Source organism: Catharus ustulatus, chromosome 13, assembly GCF_009819885.2.
Source record: "Catharus ustulatus isolate bCatUst1 chromosome 13, bCatUst1.pri.v2, whole genome shotgun sequence".
In the NCBI taxonomy this organism is placed as follows: Eukaryota; Metazoa; Chordata; class Aves; order Passeriformes; family Turdidae; genus Catharus; species Catharus ustulatus.
In genome coordinates this window covers 5148594-5167833 of record NC_046233.1, presented here as the reverse complement: position 1 = coordinate 5167833, position 19240 = coordinate 5148594, and the positions used below count along the sequence as shown (strand labels likewise).

General features: G+C 45.4%; 3 protein-coding genes across 4 annotated transcripts in view; 1 reads left to right on the top strand and 2 right to left on the bottom strand.

Annotated features, from left to right (window-relative positions):
• The window catches only part of EOGT (EGF domain specific O-linked N-acetylglucosamine transferase), a 147585-nt gene that overhangs the window by 49609 nt on the left and 78736 nt on the right, over nt 1-19240 (bottom strand). The gene's annotated exons all lie outside the window — the stretch shown is intronic.
• On the top strand, nt 932-10612 carry ARL6IP5 (ADP ribosylation factor like GTPase 6 interacting protein 5). The gene is made up of 3 exons (XM_033071589.2): nt 932-1161; nt 8375-8592; nt 8885-10612. The coding sequence occupies exons 1-3, from the start codon at nt 986-988 to the stop codon at nt 9055-9057; spliced, it is 567 nt and encodes a 188-aa protein (XP_032927480.1). The 5' UTR covers nt 932-985; the 3' UTR covers nt 9058-10612.
• LOC117002457 (leiomodin-3) lies at nt 12852-18526 on the bottom strand. Its single transcript, XM_033071580.1, has 3 exons — nt 18230-18526; nt 15046-16410; nt 12852-12916 (listed from the first exon to the last, which is right to left on the bottom strand). The coding sequence occupies exons 1-3, from the start codon at nt 18524-18526 to the stop codon at nt 12890-12892; spliced, it is 1689 nt and encodes a 562-aa protein (XP_032927471.1). The 3' UTR covers nt 12852-12889.

The following is a 19240-nucleotide window of genomic DNA, read 5'->3' as shown; positions in this document are numbered from 1 at the left end:
TATAAATCCTTCACAGATGGAGCTGTGAGAAGCAAACGCCAGCCTGCTTACATTTTGAGAAGGATTTTGATGCTCGGCGTGGTAGCACAGCAAACCCGAGGTGCTGTGTGATGCACAAACAGCCTGTGCTCGAACCAGGGTGGCTGAAGTGTGAAAGCCTGAAAACAAAAGTGTTCCAACTGCTGGGGTCAGAAAACCACAGCTGCTGGCACCAAACTTTCTCTCCAAAGGCAGTCACCCTTTTAGGTGTAACTCAAAGTTGCCCATTTTAGGAGTTTTCTAAACACAGAGTGTTTTGGAAAGGAGACATTGTTAATTCTGCACAGGCGGAATTAAGCACAAAACATTTCGTCTATTATACAGCATAATTTACATGAACCCGCCTATATACTACACATGCTCCGCCCTCCTAATGCATATTTATTTAGGTGATGTAATGTTATGCAATGCCTGAAACCCAAAAGTTCTTTTCTTCATCAGGTAAATTCTATTGTAGAAATCATCAGACGACATCATTTACTTTGCAAAAGGTGAGAAAATTCAGCCTGAAGACAGAAAATTCAGCTTGAAGACATGAACCCCATAGCAGAGCCCCCCTGACATGGGACATCCGCAGTGCCCCCTTGGCTGGGGCTGCCACTTCTCGTGCTGCCCTCCCCACTCATCCCTTGCTTCACAGATGATGCCAAGTGGCTTCGCCACGTGAGTGCTCAACGTGCACCGCCACTTGCTGAAGGAACAATGAATTTACAGCGATTATTGACAGCAGCCCCTGTCAGCTGGCAGCCCTGGGCGGTGACACACGCCTGCCGCTTGTGCTGCTGCTCGTTCTCTGGCGGGTTCAGCAGCGCGGAGCGGCGGGGCCGGGCCCGGTGGCGGTGTCGGTGTCGCTGTGCCGGTCCCGCCGTCGCTGTCGCTGTCGCTGTCGGAGCCGCCCCGGGGCGGTGCCCGGCGCTCCCGAGCCTGCGCGGCGGCGGCGGCGGCCATGGAGGTGCAGGTGGCCCCGCTGCGGGCCTGGGACGATTTCTTCCCCGGCTCGGACCGCTTCGCCCTGCCCGACCTCAAGGACATCTCGAAATGGAACAACCGCGTGGTCAGCAACCTGCTCTACTACCAGACCAACTACCTGATGGTGGCCGCCGCGCTCGTCTCCATCGTGGGGTCAGTGGCGGCCTCGCGGTGCGGCCGGGCAGGGCCGGGGCCGGCGGGGTGCGATGGCTCCGGTCCCGGTCCCGGTCCTGGTCCTGGTCCCGGGTGGGGCTCTGCGACCCGGAGAGGGCCCGGGCGGGATGTGAGAGCACAGGGGCGGAGGTGCTGCCTTTTCCCTTCCTCCTTTCTCCTTCTCCCCTTTCCCCTCTTTTCCCCTTACCATCTTCCACTCCCCTTTCCCCTCTCCGTACACCTCTGGTGTCGTTTAAAAATGTAGAGGCCTAGTTTCCAGCCTTCCCTTGGCGGGGGGGCTGGGTAGCAGTCGGGTTTGTGATGGAGTGGTGGGGTGTGAGCGGTCTGAGCACTCGCTGTTTGCTGTCACCCCGGGGCGAGGCTGCGGACCCCGCCTGGCACGGGCGGTGATGCTGGATGTGCGGGATGTCGCTGGAAACGGAGCCGCATCCTGCGCAGCGATCTGTGCTTCCTCCTGAACCTGCCCAGCGGGGCTGCTCAGGCTGAGACACGCTCGGCTTTGAACTAAAAAAAAAAAAAAAAAAGTGTAGATAAATTCTCTCTGATAGTGTTTTAACGTCATGTTCAAGACAAGCCGTTCTTATTTCTGAACTAGTTCATACCGAAAAACTTCACTATAAAATAAATAAGGTACCCTTTCATTTCGTTTTGGTGGGCAGAATTCAGACGTTCGAGGTAGGACCATCTGCTGGTACAGTGTTGTGTCACACCCTGCGTTCCTAAAGGGAATCAGGAAATAACCTTTATAATCACCTTCTGAACCAAAGGCTGTGTGACTCTATTTCAGGTACTGCTCTAGGATCTTTGGTCAGAAAGCTCTTAAGGAAGACATGCAGCAGAAATGATGATTAAGCTTTTAGTTTGGAAACTGAAAAACTCCACTCTTCTCAACGAACAACACACAAATGCTTAAATTGGAGAACTGCCCAGCCACCAGGCCTGAGTGGCTTTGGCTGAAGTACATCTTATCTCTTATGTTATAGAGGCTTAAAATGATTCCCCTAAATCAATTTTTTTTTTTTCTGAGGGGTAAGCATTTCTGCATCCTGTTAGGGCTTCTAAAGCTGTTGACCCAGCATCTAAGTTGATAAAAATTCTCTGGCTCACAGGAGACTTTGACCTGTGCTCTGTGGAAGGATGAGCTCAGAACTGTTCATTTTCTTCTTGATGCATGTGATGGTTTCAGGTTCAGTATGATGACATAGGCCTTGTTCTTGTGCATTTTGGTGGGGATATGTTACAGTGATCTTTACAGACTGCTAGGCTGGCAAAATGAGACTTCCATGGTCTTACTGTTCTTCTGCCACTTTGTTCTAGACTTGTTCATTACCCTTGCTTAGCAGCACGATGCTGTAGCCAGCTCTCTGTAAATCACAGTGTCCCTGGAAAGCAGGGAGAGAGACAGCTCTTCTGCCCAAGAAGATGGAAAAAGAATGTAAATAATTTTGATATCTCCAGTCGTAAAACAGGGAGTGCAGCAGTTTTTACTCACCCTCCTAAATTCTTCCTTTTGACCTCTGATTGCTTTTCTTCAGATCAGGAGAGATTTGTCTCCCTCTTATTTCCTACTGATGTGCTGAGGTGGGAGGTGGAGGAGGAAGAGAGCCACAGAAGATGGAAACTAATATCAGAACTGCAATTATAATACCTTAATATTGAGTGATAACCCTGTATGTTGAAAACTTACGGATGAAGAAGCCCTGAAGCAGGATCTTTATCTCAATTTTTTGGGGTTTGTTTTGCATGTCTTATAGTCTTTGGTATATGATGAACCTGATTCTTCTAACGCAGATTTAAAATCAGATGGGAGAAGGCTTCTAAAGGAAATGGGATAATACCTTAATAGAGAAGAAGTATTAATTTCTCTTAATAGAAAAATTTTTAATTTGGCCAGACTAGCTTTGGGACAAAGGTAAAGAAAGTTCTCTTGATAAATTTAAATTGATGACGAAGTTGTCTTGCACTTCATTCTGTAATGGGCAGGAACCCCTGATAAATGATGAATCATGACTTTTTAGGAACTCCAGGGCTGTGTCCAGACCTAAGGGCAGGATTATTGGAACCACTGATGGAGTGATCTTCTTGTGATCAAAATTAGACTTATCCCATGACCAACTCTACCTACTCATAAACCATCTAATTATATAGACAGACTTGAAATGCACAGATAATATTTTCAGCTGTTGCAGTACTGTGGCTGGGCTGACACAGAAATTGTAGCCCAGAGCCTTCTTGATACTAGAAATAGAGTGCTTTGTGCCACAGTTTTAGTTTACTGCTCCTCCTACAGCAAAGCTCCCTCCCTGCAAATTCCTTTAAGAAGGACTCTGGACTTGCCTGCTTTTTCTTCACCCCCAAAACTCCGTTGAAGTAGATTGCTGATGAAAACCAAGATCTTGACAAAATTCTGCCCTTTCTCCCAGTTATAGAAGAACTGGACTCCCTGTTCTTATTCTGAGCCAGGGCCCTGTCATTGTGAGCTCTGTATGAATTTTTATTAAAATCAGGGCCTTCAGAGCCTCCCACATCTTGCAACTTCCCTCAAACAGTCAATTTGGTTAATAAGTGAAATTTTTCTCTTCTTCCACCTACTCCAACAGGGCCTCTCTATCATGTAGTTCAAACTTAACTACTTTAAATTAATGTAATTTCATCTAGGCTTTTGTTGCCATGTACTTGCTAAAAATTAGCTTCTAAATGTGACAGTTTTAAAAAAGTGTGCTGAATTTCGGAATGCTGCATCAGAGTGCTCATTCTGTCTTGGAATAATGTTCTCCTTGCAGCCTGAGGCTTGATGTTTCTTTCCTTTGCCACTTCTTCAAAGCATCCACTGTCCATCTGTATAACCCCAGCAGTCCACAACTGTGTAATTTTTTTTTCTTTGTTTCTTCCCCAGACCACGACCTTAGCTGATCACTTGTAGGGATTCTCTTTGCTGAAACAAAGGCTCCAGGGCAGCAAAATATTTAGTTTCTCTCATGCTTGTTGAGAGATTAGGAATGAGTGAGGAAAACACAAAATTTTAAACCATGTTGCATAATAATAATGCTGCAAAACTTCATAAAGGTCTGGCAGGTCTGCAGGCAGGAATCTGTCTCTCAAAACCAGGCAAGTGAGCAACAATAGGTACAGAAGCATTGCTAAGTCCATGGATGCTGAGGACTGTCCTCGAGACAATGTGCTATTTATAGTTTTATGTGCTACCTGTAGTTACAGCTGTACAACCTCAGTGAAGCTCCAACTATGGGGAAAGAGGAGGCAGAACTTCATCTTTTAAGTTATTTAAATTAATGAGGACATTTTAGTGCTCTAACCTGCCCAGTGCTTGGGCCCTGATGGAACAAAAGACCTTCTAGAAGGAATTTTTGTGCTTATTTCAGCCTAACTGAGCTGCTCTAAAAAAGAAAATGTTCTCAATGACTGCCATTCTCCTACTCAGTGCCTTTGTTTGGACTTGCCTGGTCACATCCAAAAGAAACAGATGTGACAGCAACTGCTGAATAATCTCCCCAAGACAGTCATCTAAAATGGAGATGATACAAGGATGGAGTTATCTTGCTTTTGCTTTTTATGTGGCCTATCCTATTTCTGGGCTTGTGCTGCCTGAGGCTACTTGCCTTAGACAAAGGATGTGCCTTGCCAAGCTCTTTTTTCCTTATGCTACAGCTGTATGTCTTCCCCCTCTCCTGCTGTAAGGCTGTGCACAAGTGTGCAGGTATGAAACAGCCTGACAAGAAGGGGTGATGTGATAACTCACTGAAAACAGAGCTTTTTGTTTTCCTGCTCCTGTGTGAGAATTCTGACCTGTTTTGTGATGCATGTAGGACAGAGCCTAGAAATATGAATCTAGTTAAAAAAAAGAATTTCATCTGATTCTGCTGACCAGGGGTAGCTGCCAGTACTTGAGTACTTCTTCCCAGCTGCACCCCCAGCATCCCTCCTCTCCTGAGGCTGCTTCTACCAATAGTGTCCCGTGGTCCTGCTTGGGGCAGGACAATGCCTGTGCCCCTGCAGCCATCCGAGATGTTTCTTTCTGTGTATTTATTTTCTCTGTCTTTACTTTGTATCTAGATGGATGCTGAAGGAAGCCTGGTATCTGCAGGGCAGCAGGAAATGAATCTGGGTGATGGCTTTTCCTTCTCACCTCGTCCCAGCTGTTCTGGAGGTCACAGCATCCCACCAGGGTTGTACCTTGTCACTGCAGAAAACAAAGGAGATCATGCAGCTGGGGTGCTCTGTTGACACCCCAAATGCTGTTAGTCTGCCACACTCACTGCTTTCAGGATCAGAGAAGTTACTGGGTTTTATGTCCAACCCTAAGGGTTTTTCTTCCCCTAAGTCCTCTGAGCAGTATAAACTCAAGTCACATACCCTTGCCATGCTGATAGTTCTCTGCATTACATTTTTAGGTATTTGATGTCTCATAAATCCCTGCTAAAGGAATTATATTTAGAAAGTATCTTGTAACATAGTTAATGGCTGGTCACTCACCTTTTCTCTGCATCTCTGAAAGCCTTCCAGCCTCCTTGCCTGAGCACAAATTTGTCCTGTTGTGTTCTGACCTCTGTTTAAATAAGGCAAATATCAGTGCTGGTGGTACCACAGTAAGGTGACTTCTGGAACTGTTACATAGCTCTCTTTTTCCCCAGTCTTTGTTGTTCTAAAATTAAATATCCCTGTTTTTTCCTTTTTAGTTTTTAGCTATTGTGTTATTGAGAGCAGCAAGCCAACAGATCTGAGTGAAACTGGATAATGGAGTTCTGCTTTCCTGAAAATTGCCATTGTTGTAGAAGAATTCTCTATATATGAATTTCTAGGATAGTCTTAGAGAGTGCTGTGGGTGAGTCAAGCAGTAAAGGGTGCTTTGGCATATGACACCCTGTCCAGCACTGTAATCACCAGTAGTGAAGTCCATGGACACATGGCTGATAATTTGAATACTGGTTTTCAGTGGCAACTGCGATCCCCATCTGTGTTCATGTGGCTCTGAATGCCTTCACTTGATACTTCTGTTCACTGTTCCCTTGTACATGCTGGAATGCAGCCCACTGCAGAAAACATGTGATTCAAATCACTTTGCTCAGAAAAGAGGGATCTTCTGAATGCATTCTCCCCTCACCCCTCTTCATATCCCTTACAGTCAGTCAGTTATACAGAGCTTGTGTAATACAGAAAGAAATGTAGAGCAGAGGAGTCTTTGGTTTCTTCCTTATAAATATGGAGGGATGGTTCTTCACCACAAGTTTCTGAAGTTGTAATAAGAGTAAGGGGAAGTGTAGTGGTGATAAGGCTTTGAGAGTATTTTCCAGGCACATGGAAATTGTAGAGTGGAGCTCTGCCTAGATCTTTGTTGCTTCCAGAATTATCTTGTCCATGGATTTTTAGCAACAAAAAATAACAAAAAACTGCTGTGAGTTGTGTGGGTTTGGCCATATCTGCTCCAAGACAGCTGAGTTGTGAAGGTGAATCCTACTTTAAGAATCTCATCTGTCCAGTAGTACAAATATATAACCCAGGCACCAGTGTGGTCCACTCATGAGTCACCCTGCTCCTGCTGCAGAGGAGCACAGATGAAACTGTTCACTTTTTCCAGCCTGGAAACTTTAGATTGACAATTCAGAGCTAAATATAATCTGGCTGGCTACAGGGAGTGACTCAAATGCAACAGGCAAGTCTGGGCTGTCACCACTTAGAAAAAGCCCGATTGGCTTTTCAGCATGAGTAGCAGAAACAGGTGGGGAACTACTCTGAATTTTAATCTTTTTCTGTCCACTTGTCCCATCTCCTGTTGACACAACTGACTTTAAGAATCAAGAACCAGTCCTTGCTCTGAAATAATTCTTGGGGGTTCTTCCTGCTGCAGGAAAATGCCCCCTCACACTGCAGGTAGAGTGTTGGCAGTACCAGTCCAGCAGTAGATTTCTTCCTCCTGGGCCGGATATGAAGCACAGACCACAAACCATAACATCCTCCTTGGCAGTGGGGAGGAGTGGTGAGTCACTGAGCATGGTAGCTTTGGAGCAGCAGGATGAGCTGCAAAGTCTGCAAGAGTAAACCTTGAGCATGTCTGGCTTTATCAGGGCGCTGTCATGCTGCTGCCATAGTTGTGATAGCCCAGAGGCCTCAGCTGCTGTGTAATCAGATCAGTGTGTGTAAAAGCCAGAACATCAGAATGCACATGAATCCACATAATTTAATACTATTTAAGTGAAATACCGTAGAGGCTGGACTCTGGGTGAGTACAGAAACAAGCTCAGCAAAGTTATTGCTGAACACTTGATTCTGAACAAGCTCTGAATACTTGGGAAAGTGGTTTGAGCAGGTGACATTCTTGGCTTTGTCCAAAAAAGGGACTTGCTGTTTATAGTCCAAAGCTGATCCACTCAATGGCTTGGTTTGCTTGGAAACTGATAACAATAACAGAACACAAACCTCAGAAGTGACTCTCTAGCCAGGCCTGGCTCTTCTTCCTGTAAAGCCTTTAGCACAAACTCCAATTCCATCTGACTCTCAGGCATGCTTGCTTGGTACTGGGCTTCCATCTGTTGTACTAACAGTGGTGAGCTCCTTTTGCAATTCTTTGCTTTGAATGTAATGCAATTCTTTTGCATTACAATTCTTCATGCAGTTCTTTTGTTTGAATGTAAACCAATGAGAAGGTTTATTCAGAAATGAGAAGTAGTGAAGTAACTTCCTTTACTCAGTGTTCTACCTTTCCTATTTTGCAAACCTAGACAAGACAGCATGAAGAGCTAGTTTATCTGAAGGCCTAGCCTGACCCTGGTTTTGGTCATGTGAAGGGAAAAGATCAGTCCATGTTGTCTCCATCTGGATATGCTGACTCTGGGTATGATATCAAATTAATTGATTGCAGAGGTAGGAGGGGTCCTGGTGGGCAGTGCTTCCATGACAATGTGCTGCAGAAACTCATCATCCTGAGCTAAGCTCAGGAAGAGAACATAAAGACAAAGATAATCCAAATTCAACACTAAGGGTTTCTTCTTCAGTTGTACTTTTTACTTTATTTATCTCCTGCTAAAGACCTTGGTGAAGATCTTGACAGCAGCAACTGCCTTTTCAATGCCTTACCTCCCTAGTAACATTACCACTGAGCTGGCTGATCCTGTATGGACACAAGCCATGAAGGTTCTGAAACTGAGCTCTCTGTTGTTGTTGTTCCTCTTCTCTCCAGGTTCCTGAGTCCCCTGAACATGCTCATTGGTGGCACAGTGGTGGTGCTGGTTTTCCTGGGCTTTGTGTGGATGTCACACAATAAGGATATACTCCGCAAGATGAAGAAGCAGTACCCAACCACGTTTGTTGTGGCCATCATGCTGTCTAGCTACTTCTTGATCTCCTACCTGGGAGATGTCATGGTGTTCATGTTTGGGATCACACTTCCTCTCCTCTGTGAGTATTTGTTCTCTTCTCTGGCTGGGTAGAGCTGTGTGACTTGAGCTTTCTCAAACAAGTCTGCACAGTCTAAGTCGGTTGTTAACTTTGCTATCTGTGTTAAAATGGTCCCAAAACAGAACTGGGAGAGGGGACACAAAGGAGCACAAGCCATCTTTAATGTTGGTTACTTAAGCAGTCATTGATATGTCTTCCAGTGATGTCATGATGCTGGGATGTGCCTTAAGTGCTGCAAGAATGATGCATTCCTCGGGCATTAACAATTAATGAGTGTGTTTCTGTCCTGCAGTGATGTTTGTCCATGCTTCCCTGAGGCTCCGGAACATACAGAACAAGCTGCAGAACAAGATGGAGGGGATAGGCTTGAAGAAGACCCCCATGGGCTTCATACTGGATGCTCTAGAACAGCAGGAGGATAGTATCAACAAACTGGCTGACTACATATCTAAAGTGAAGGAGTAAGCAGCTGCAATGTGGCATTTCTGCCTGTTGCAGGAGTGTAGTTGCTATTTACTATTGTTCAAGCTTGCTTTCAGTTTATGTACAAAACAGGAAATGCATGTGGTACAGGTTAATAGTTGCAGGATACAGGTATTCCAAGGCCTTCAGGGCTCCTCTAAGAACATAAGAACAGCAGCTTTTTTTCTATTGTATAGCAAAATGTTCTGGTGTTTACACAAATACATACTAACTTAACCATGTTTGCTTGTCTCTTCTTCTGGGGGTAGAGGAGGAAGAAACCTGTGGAATGCAGTCTCTCAAACTGTCTTGTAGCAATCTGGTCTATTAAAGCAACATCCCTTTCATCTCAGTTCTGAAATATTGCAGTTTAGCCAGGTAATGCTGGGTAGCACCTTTCAGCCTGGTGATGCTCAGATGGGCTGGAATGTGTCACAAGCAGGTATCTCTTGCATCCTCCAAATCCCTCCCTTGAGTGCTCTGGATTACAGAGGCCACGTTACCAGCTGAAGTGGCAAAACTGTGCAGTGCTTGTGCCCAGTCTGGGCTCCTGTCCTCACCTCACAGCCCTCTTTTAGCAGCCCTGAAACAGTCTAAGTAGCTGTAAGCATGGAGTATACACAGCACTGCCTGCCAGTCCCAGTCCCATTTACCTTCAGGCTCTCCAAAATCCTCATTCATAGAACTGCTCCCCTCTGTAGGAGAGCCAAACTTCCTTGTGTACCAGCTAAACTCTGGCCAAGCATGGGAGAAAAAGAGAGTTTGGATGAGCTTGATTTCTACCCCATTAATGTTTTTAAATACTGCTACTTTAGGACTTACCTGCTTTAGTCTGCACAGGCTGTTTGTAGATGAAGGTGTAAGTGTGTTCTTGAGCGTGGGTCATCTTTTTCTTTCTTCTCACCCAGAATGCAAAGATACAGGTCAAACATGCATCTGTTGACTCTGTACTTCCAACACTCCTCAAAGGAATAAACTGGATTTCAGGTTTACAAGTAAAAGCAATAAATGTCAAGATACAATTTTTGAAAACCCATTCCAAATTCATGAAGATAATTGCCTGTTAAAACTCCTGATGTTGAAAGCAGTGTGGGGGATTCTTTTATACATACACAACTTAACTGCCAGCTCTGATGGAATCATCTTGATAACAGGAGCTTACCAACAACAGGGGGAGAAAGTTGTCCAGGTGAGACTCCATTTCAAATATTCTTGCATTTCTCTTTTCTAACCAAGTAATTAATTTAACAAAAAAGCAAGGATCCTTGAAGTTGAAGCTTTTATGTAACTTGCCATGCTGTTTCCATAGTGAACTGTGTAGAACTCTGAACATGTCATTCCATTTAAGTGTTAAGGTGATCAGTATTTATCAAAAATGTCTGTATATTCCAGCTGAAGAGTCAATGGCCTGTTCCTCACTTGTAGCGCATGGTCTTTGTTTTTCAAAAACTGTTTCCACACCTAAAGAACATAGTAGCCTATGACTTCATCATTACAGTAGCATTTTAAAAACTGCACAGTTATGAAGAAAAATAAATTCTAATGGTTGGAAACTTGAGCTTGTGCCTGTGTCTGTGGTTAGGTTGGTGGGAGATCTGCTGTCACCCTGTTGCTCGTGCCACAAGCCTGTGCTGGGGATGAGGCTGCTGGCTCTGACTGCTCTGTGTCACCTTTGTTGAGGCCCAAGGGACCTCTGAGCTGAAATGTTCCAGCCTTGCTCTTGCATCCTTAAAACAGCTGCTCTACAGAGGTGGAATACTTAGGGTATTTCTTCATGCAGTTTTGGTCTCTTACATAACTCTACTTAACTGGGATTTCACATTTCTGTTAATTACCTGAGAGGGATTTCTGCTTTTAGGATTACTGGGAGCTGTGCCTTGAGCAGTACTAATACCAGTTCTGCTGCAGCCAAACAAATGGTGTGATCTCTGTGTCTGCCTGCCTCCTCCTGTGATCACTGACAGGCTGCTTGGTGGGAGAACATGGATCAGAGCAGAATTTCACAGGCCATGCTCTATCCACCCTGGCAATTCATGTTTGGCAGCTTCTGGGTGTAGCAGTAATTGGTGTTTGGCAGCTTGAATTGGGGATTGTAAAGCACTATATTATATACTTTGTGCTTCCCTGTCCCAAGTGCTGCAGTCTGAGCTGCAGCAGCTTGGCCTTGAAGCCAGTCTGGAGAGCAGCATGCTCCAAGAGCTTTCTTGGTGACAATTGTCACTTGGCTGCTGTGCTCTGTGCAAGGGCTTGGTTGGAAGTGCCAAGCCTCTTCCTTTCCTACTCTTCTCCTTTACAAAAACAGAGGGCTGCAGTGAAAATTATTTTACTTTTTTTATGTCACTCCCCTGTTGTGTGATACTTTAAAGCTACTTGGGCAATACAGAAACCAGCTTTCCCAAGTTTGGGGCATTGCATTTGCAAACAGAAGCAGAGCTGAGAAAGAGCTTTACAAATTTGGAAGATGGAGAATCGAAAGAGACCAGGTGATAAGTACCAAAAGGACAACAATAAATGAAAATTTGAACAAGTGGTAGTAGAGACTACCTTGGATTCAAGAGGTCCTGGACATTGCTGATACTACAGGACTATTAAAATAAACATGGGAAGGATTTAGCTGCCAGGGGAAGGTTACTAAGAGTTACCACTCAGAGATTAACTCACCTGAAGGAAATCCTGCCAGGAGCTACAAAGCTGTGCCTTTGGATCAAGCAGCCACAGGAAGGTGCATTTTAGCACAGGGAAACCTTTGTTCTTTCCCTGTGCCTTATAGCTTTAAAAAACAAAGAAGAAAGCCCCTAAAACAATTGGTCTCTTGTGGATGTATTTCACAAGTGTGACTTACCTGTAGCTTTATAAGAAAGACAGCAGAAAACCTTAATGTGGTTATTAAGAGGGAGGAGAAAAAAAATTCACAAAAGTATTAAAAACTAAATTGTGTATATACAGGTTTTACCCCTTCAAATCCAGCCCTGCCAGGATGTGACATGCTATTCACACATCATCCTAGGTGGAATTAGGAGTTCCTTAAACCCCTGGAAAAGAGGGGAGGCTCATCCTCCTGCCACAAAAACAGCATGGGGAGAGACCTAAAATGGCATTTCAGTGCTCTCCAAGGTGGCTGCAATTAAGGATTGCAGTAAGACAGAGGTGAATCACAGGGAATGAACATCACAGTTCTCAAAGCAGAGCGTGGCACCATCTTTTAAATGCTGATCAGGTACAATACCCACTGGACATTGTTCTGCAACAGAGGGAGCTTGGAAGGTGTTGCTTGTACCAGTGCAGTCGTTCTGTCTGTGAGAGCTCTGTTAGCAATGGAAGTGCTGCACACATCTTACAGAGAGAGCTTTATTTCATTTCTGTTTCCTTAGCCTAAAAAATGAAGCTGTATACATGGAAACCAAATACATTTCTCATGGACAAGAGAGTAATAAAGTAGCATGTGTGTGAAAAGAAAGATAAGATAAAGCACAGCGTGTTCCTGCAGAATCTGGCAGCAGAAGGACAACGTGGAAGCAAAATAGTTTGCTGACAAACTAGAAAGACAAGGTTATTGATGCCTCTGAGAAAATACTCCCACAAGTATTTGGAGCCTCAAATCCACTTGGCAGACAGATGGCAGTGGGATTGTTTGATACCTGATGGAAACACTCAGCACTGACTTTTCCCATGCCAGCCGTTTTCACCACACTTACACAAGTGTGCATCGCAAGCTTTGTTCCCAAAGAGTTGAATACACCACCTGGGTTCTGCAGAAAACATCTGCTGAAACAGTTGTAAGCAAAACTTGAATAGTCCTTATTCCAAGTTGTTTTCTTCAGGTCAGTCTGGTCTCTCACTCCAGCTGCTTTGGCAACGGCACCTGGACAAGGACATGAAGCATTAGGAGGAGGAAATTTCTCAGTGTTATTTACCAGGCCAGTTTAGTCTAATACAAACCTCAGGAGCTAAAAATATAACAGCTGGGAACTCCAAGGAGTTCTGATTGGGAGTTTTTTGTTTGGAATGCCCCACTTGATGTTTACAATGCTTAAGGTCCAGGAAATCAATTTGAAGGCATTGAGTCCCACCAGAGAGAGAACAAACACCCGGCTCAGCTCAAGCAGTCAAACTCCATTTTAGAAATGAAGCTGAGGGAATTGAGGCAAAAAGGAGTTACCAAGATCATGGAGGATGGGGAGAATAACATCCTAATGCCCCAAATCCAAGCCAAGTGGTTTGGTGACAGAGGCCAAAAAAGAACCAACCCAAAAAACCCCAAACAATCCACCAAAACAAACCACCCCAAGCCCCCAGTACATGCGTCCATCATTTCATCTTTCCATGGGCTGTGATAGCAATTGTTACCTGGCATATTTAGGATGCACCGTGAAGTGATCCCTGTACCTTTCACCCCACAGTTCTCACTGATAAAATCCTCCTGATCATTTTGGGGGGATGGCTGAGGTTCAGTATTGCCCCTGGCACATGGCAGCACCCAGGTTTCTGAACCTTTGCTGTCCAAAATAAGGGCTGTGCCTGGTAAAGAACAAATCCCATTGTCCTCCACCTTCCTGAGAGCTGGGAGGGCAGCAGGTCCCATGGCTGTGAAGGACCAGCCTGCTGTCACCAGCACCCCGTGTGAGCTTTCCACAAGCAGGTCCTGTCTGGGATGTGGAACCAAAATGTAAATTCTATACTGGCCTAGAAAGGCCAGAAATTCCCTCAGGAGAGGCCTTGGCAGCCAAGTTGGACTGGCCAGCAGAAACTCACAACACCAAAACTTGCCTAAGGGACAGAATGTTCAGGGTAATCCTGGACCAGGATCTGAGGTCACTGCAGGACCTGCTCCTGACAAAATATCAGGACAAACTACTCTGTCTGGAATTACTGAGGAAACAATTATTTCTTTGTAGGTATGAATGAAAGCAAAATTAGGCCCACTATATTAAAATGTCAATATTGAAAGAAAAAATAATTACAAAGTACTACTTGGCTATTTTTAATTACAAGGGAATTTCTGTCCTCTTCCTTAAGCCATGGCAACACAAACAGGTGGCAAGCTACAAGTACATCAAGCCAGCTTTTAGGAATTCTTGAGTCAATGCAAGGGAATGTAAGAGGTTAGAGAGCTAGAGGTGAAATCTGCTGGCCAGCATTTTGAGAAACAGCCCATGAATTTGGTACCCAAGTGAGAGCATACCCAAGAGGCAACGTTCATTTCGAAAAATGAAATTCTGAAACTCAGGATGATGTTGAGCTCACCTGAGTTGATCACTGAGCCAATTTTCAGTGGCAAAGTTTTACTTGAAAGCAAACATAAAATCAACTACAGTACCACTACTTTCTTCCTACACCCTTGTTCCTTCTTCACTGTTGGTGGTTCTAATTTCCTTTTTTCCTGTTAGCACTAGAATTTTGTAATTGATCTACATAAGGACAAACAAAAGAATGAGCAGCAAAGGGTCACTAAAATACTACACTCCTTGTTCCTGGGTGAGGCAGGCAAGAGCTGAGCTGCAGATTGTGAGTCCAGGCTGGATTTCAGTGTGTGCCAAGCGACAGTGCTCTCTTGTGTAAAGTGAGAGCTAAGGAAAGACACAGCTATTGAATGGAGAAACATGGGGCTTATGGGGGACTAATGTGAAAAATAATGCCTGTTGTACTCCTGAAACAACTGTCTTATAATAGCACATGCCTGTCATAACTAATATACTATTTGGAGTGCAGTAAGGTTGAGTTTCTGTGGGTTTGCTCACCTCCTGAGTGAATTTCCTTTCCTTTACCTTGTGGATGCAGACAGAGATGCTGCAGCCTTGGTGCTTGCAGTGACTCCTCTGTGCAAGCTACACCTCAGTGCTGCTGGAAAACAACCACTGCACGCCAGGAGGGGCAGCCTCACACAACAGGGTGGCATTTGCCAGCCCTGCCAACACCCAGCATTTCCAACCAGAGCTCAGAGCACAGCAGTGACTGCTGCTCCCCACCTCAGAGCCACCGCTGGGCGCTTACCGGCTTGAGATAAGCGACGTTGCTCTGGCGGATGTCGTTGAGGAGCTGATCTCTCGGGGTTATTTCCACCAGGGGAGGGGGTCTTCTCCTGGGAATTGGTTTAAGTGTTTTGATGACGTCTTTGAGGTTGGTTTTCTCAGCGGGCTCCACGTACTCTGGCACGGGGGGTTTGCGCTGAGTTTTCTTCAGCTTGACCACTTTGAAGCTGATGGGTTTCTCTCTGCACGGCTGCTCGGGGGCTGGCCTCGTGTTCTCCTGCCTTTTGCTCAGCGACACAGCTGCAGGGATGGGGGGTTTGGGGGCTTGTGGGGGCTCCTGCATTCTCAGCTGGGGCAGCGGTACCCCCAGCATTTCCCACATCCCAGGATGCAGCCCAAGTCCATTTTCCAGCATCGCTATCAACTCTTTCTGCTCTTTCATTTGCTGCTGCCTTTGCCCTTCTTGCCTCTTTTGCCTCTGCTTGTCCAGGTTCCTGCTGAGCAGGTTGGTCACCACCATCCTGGGCCCCGGCAGCTCGAAGTGGTACCCCATTTTAAGGAGGGTGGTGTTGGCTTTGAGCAGCCTGGCGATCTCCATCTCCGCCTGGTGGCCCAGCAGGCCCCTCTGGTTGTGGAAGCGCAGCTCCGTCAGCGTCTCGTTGTACTGCAGGCAGCGCATGATGGCCACGATGCCTTTGCCAGAGATGAAGTTGGAATCGATGTTCAGGGTGGTGATGCTCCTGTTCTCCCTCAGCATGTTGGCCAGCGCGAACGCCACGTTGTCGTCAGCCCCCACGTTGGCCAAGCTGAACGTTTTTATGTTCTTGTTCTTTTTCATGGCGTTGACAAAATCTATCAGCATTTCCTTGGGGACGTTTTCTATGTTGTTCAGGTTGAGCTCCTTCATGTCTGGGTTGTTTTTTCGGACTTTCTCCAAACTGTCTTCTAAATTGGTTTGATTTCCTGAAGGCCTGGCACTTATCTTCATGAAGCTGGTATCCAGCGCTAACTTCTGGGGGATGTTCAGTTTTGATATTTTCTTTTCATTTTCCTTAGGCTTTTCTTTGATTTCTCCTGGTTCTGTACTTGGCTTCTGACTTATCTGGTTGCTGTGGCTGTTCTCATTGGTGTAATTCTCCTTTGTTTCCGATTCAGTCTCATCTTCTTCTTCTTCCTCCTCCTCCTCTTCATCATCTTCCTCTTCCTCCTCTGCTTCTTCCTTCTCATCCTCCTCCACCACTCTCTCCTTATCACTTCCATCTTTCTTTGTCTCCCCAGGGTGTGTTCTTGACTCGGACACATGCTCATTTTGGTAATGTCTCTCTTTTTCCTCTGTTCCTGGCACCCTCCTGCCAGCCTCTCCTTCCATCTCCTCTGCAGCACTTCTCTGGGGAAGACAAAACCTCACAGCTGAAATAGTTGTGAAACATCTTTGTTACAATAACTTTCTGCTCAAATAAGCACATAGCAGCTGGATTTAGATCCCTCTATGCCCATACAACAGAGAATAATCCCCAAAAGTGTCATTGCTGTGAATTCAGGCTGTACCAGTTTGCTTGGGAACGCATGAACAGTTTGTTCCTAAAGAGGCTGCAAACCAGTTTCTCATCTTTGCCTACTAAATTAAGTCCTGGCAATGAAACCCTGAACATATTTAAAGATATGTTAAGATGCTCTTTGAACCCTTCTGGGGGTTTAAGGGTTTCTGATCCAAAGTCTCTGTCAGGATTAAATTTCTTTGACGAGACAAAAAGCTTCCTTCGTATACCACAAAGCACTGGACATCAGTGTGAGCCCCTGATGGTTTGCTCAGCCCAAGGAGGAGCAAAGAGGGCACTTTGTGAGCACTGTGGAACCAAGTCCCTTGATTGTGCAGCACAAGGGACAGCAAGGCCACCTGCTCTGGCACTCCCAGAGCATCACACCTAAGGCAGCACCTCACTGAGGATAAAATATCAGCTCAGTTTGGGTCCAGAGATAAGAAACCAGCCCCTGCACAAGGCAGTTGCAGGGCAGTGAGGCTTCTACCATCCAAATAAATTAGTTGCAAATGTCTACCAATTCCAGAGATACTCCTCACTGAGATTTTTCTTTATCAAGCATCTTTTTGCAAGCGGTTCCTCCATCACAGAGAAATGCTAATAAAGCACGAATAACATCCAGTATTTCCCTGAGATCTGCACTACTTCAGGCAGGACAGTCATGGCTTATGCTGCACACAAAGTCAGAATAAATGGTCCCAGTCACTTCTGCCCTTGGGGCTGTGGTGGTGAATGGGTTTGGTATGGGGATTGCTGGATCAGCTGTGAATGCAGAAACCAGCTCCATGCCCAGATTTCAGATTTAACCTCAGAAGAGTTTAAAAACTTGTTTCTTTGAGCATAAGAGTGTTGTAGGAGGAGAAAAATCCCACAGATTTCCCCTGAGCTCCAAAGGGCATGAAACCTGCCCTGGGAAGTCTGGGATGTGCCACACTGGTGTGCATTACCAAACCACTGATATTTACAACAAAAATAAAATAAATCAGTTACCTCAAATTCACTTCTAGTGAACTTCGCATGTAAGCATGGATGTGTTTCATCTGGCCAAGTCTCAATTCTATTAACCTATTTTTAAGTGTAGCTCTCATCCTGAAAGATATCTAAGTATGACCTTAACTTTATTTCAAAGTCATGGGGATAGTCAAATAAATTTAAGCACTGTATTGAGTAGGGTTGAACTAGTACACAGAGTTGGCATGCTTGGTCTTTAATGAAGGTTTCACCCTGTTAAAATACAGTGGTTTGGGATTTTTCTCCAGTATGTCATTAAATTCTGTCAGTTAATAATTTAATTTGTATGATTAATATAATCTTCAATTGAAAACAACATGGTGTTCTTCCATATGCAAACTCAAACAAATTAGAGTTGCATCCTCCAAAACTGATCTTGTGACAGTTTCTCAGTGATTTGCTTTACTCAAATTAGAATTTTTTTTCTATTCAAAAGCTTAAGTAAATATTTGGGAAAAGCAATTAAAAAATTACAAACCCTGACATCAGTCCAAGCTGGATTCTATCACTGATGAGGCTTTTAGGATTAATCTACTTTTGTTTGCACTCTACCTTACGTAAGGGACAGAAGCAGAGGCAGGTTAAGGTATTAAAGCTATAAAACAGATCCCCCTGCTGCTGCACAATAAATATTTGTGACTTTTTTCTTGTTACCTCAGAGGGCAAGAGGGTGACAGGAACTCTCTCATCCTCGAGCATGCGTCGGGATGCCTTCTGCCAGTACAGGTAGTCAACCAGGGACCGGTGGTCGAAGCTCCCCGTAGGGGGTTTCTCTGTCTGATCCTTCTGTATCATCCCAGTGGGGATTTCAGGGTCTGGGGCCATGACTTCCATCTCGCTCTGCAGCTCCTTCAGCTCCTCAGGGGACAGGTTAGCCAGGATTTCATCCTCATCTATGTCCTCAGGGCACACGTCTTCGTCGGAGTTTTGGCCAAGTTCAGACATGTTCATTCTTACCCCCTTCTTCTAGTACTTTCTTAAACCTAAAGAGAAAGAGAAATTTCAAAAGATTTTCTTGTTTTCGCCCTCACTAGCAGTAGTTGATCCAGTTAAATCGCCAAGTTCATGTTTTGGTCATGAGCTGTGGCAGCTCCTGGGCTCAGTGCGGAGGCAGCCCGTGCAGCTAAGTCTATATTAAGCTGCACTTGGCTGGATAAAGAGAATTTATGGCGATGCTCCATTTTCAGCAACCTGTCAGCTGTGCAAACCCTTCTGACATTTCGGTGCAGCTGGTGTGTCCCCCACTGAGGGAAGCAGCAGACAGACATGTTCCAGAGGATTCCCAGGACACTGCCCCGCTCAGGGCTTCACCCTGTGCTGCACTCACCAGAGCAGGATGGAGGGACATCAGTGGTACCTGTGAGATGTGCAGGGGAAATCTGACCTCTGGGAAGAACCAGAAAGGTCTCTGTACCCATGACATCTCCAATCTATCTCAAAAGGGCCAAAGACCACAGGCCTTGCACTGCCTTGGGCCAGGTCTAAGCCCTGACTGACCACCACGGGGTTTTGGTGTGAGTGCAGCCACCCTCAGCTGGTGACCTCTCCAAAGCCTCACATCCTGGCCAGGGAAAAGTCCTCCAAGATGGAAAAAGGCAGGTAGAGCTGGTACAACATGCACCTTGTGCCTGGGGACACAGGTCCTTGCCAGGGCAGGCACCAGCC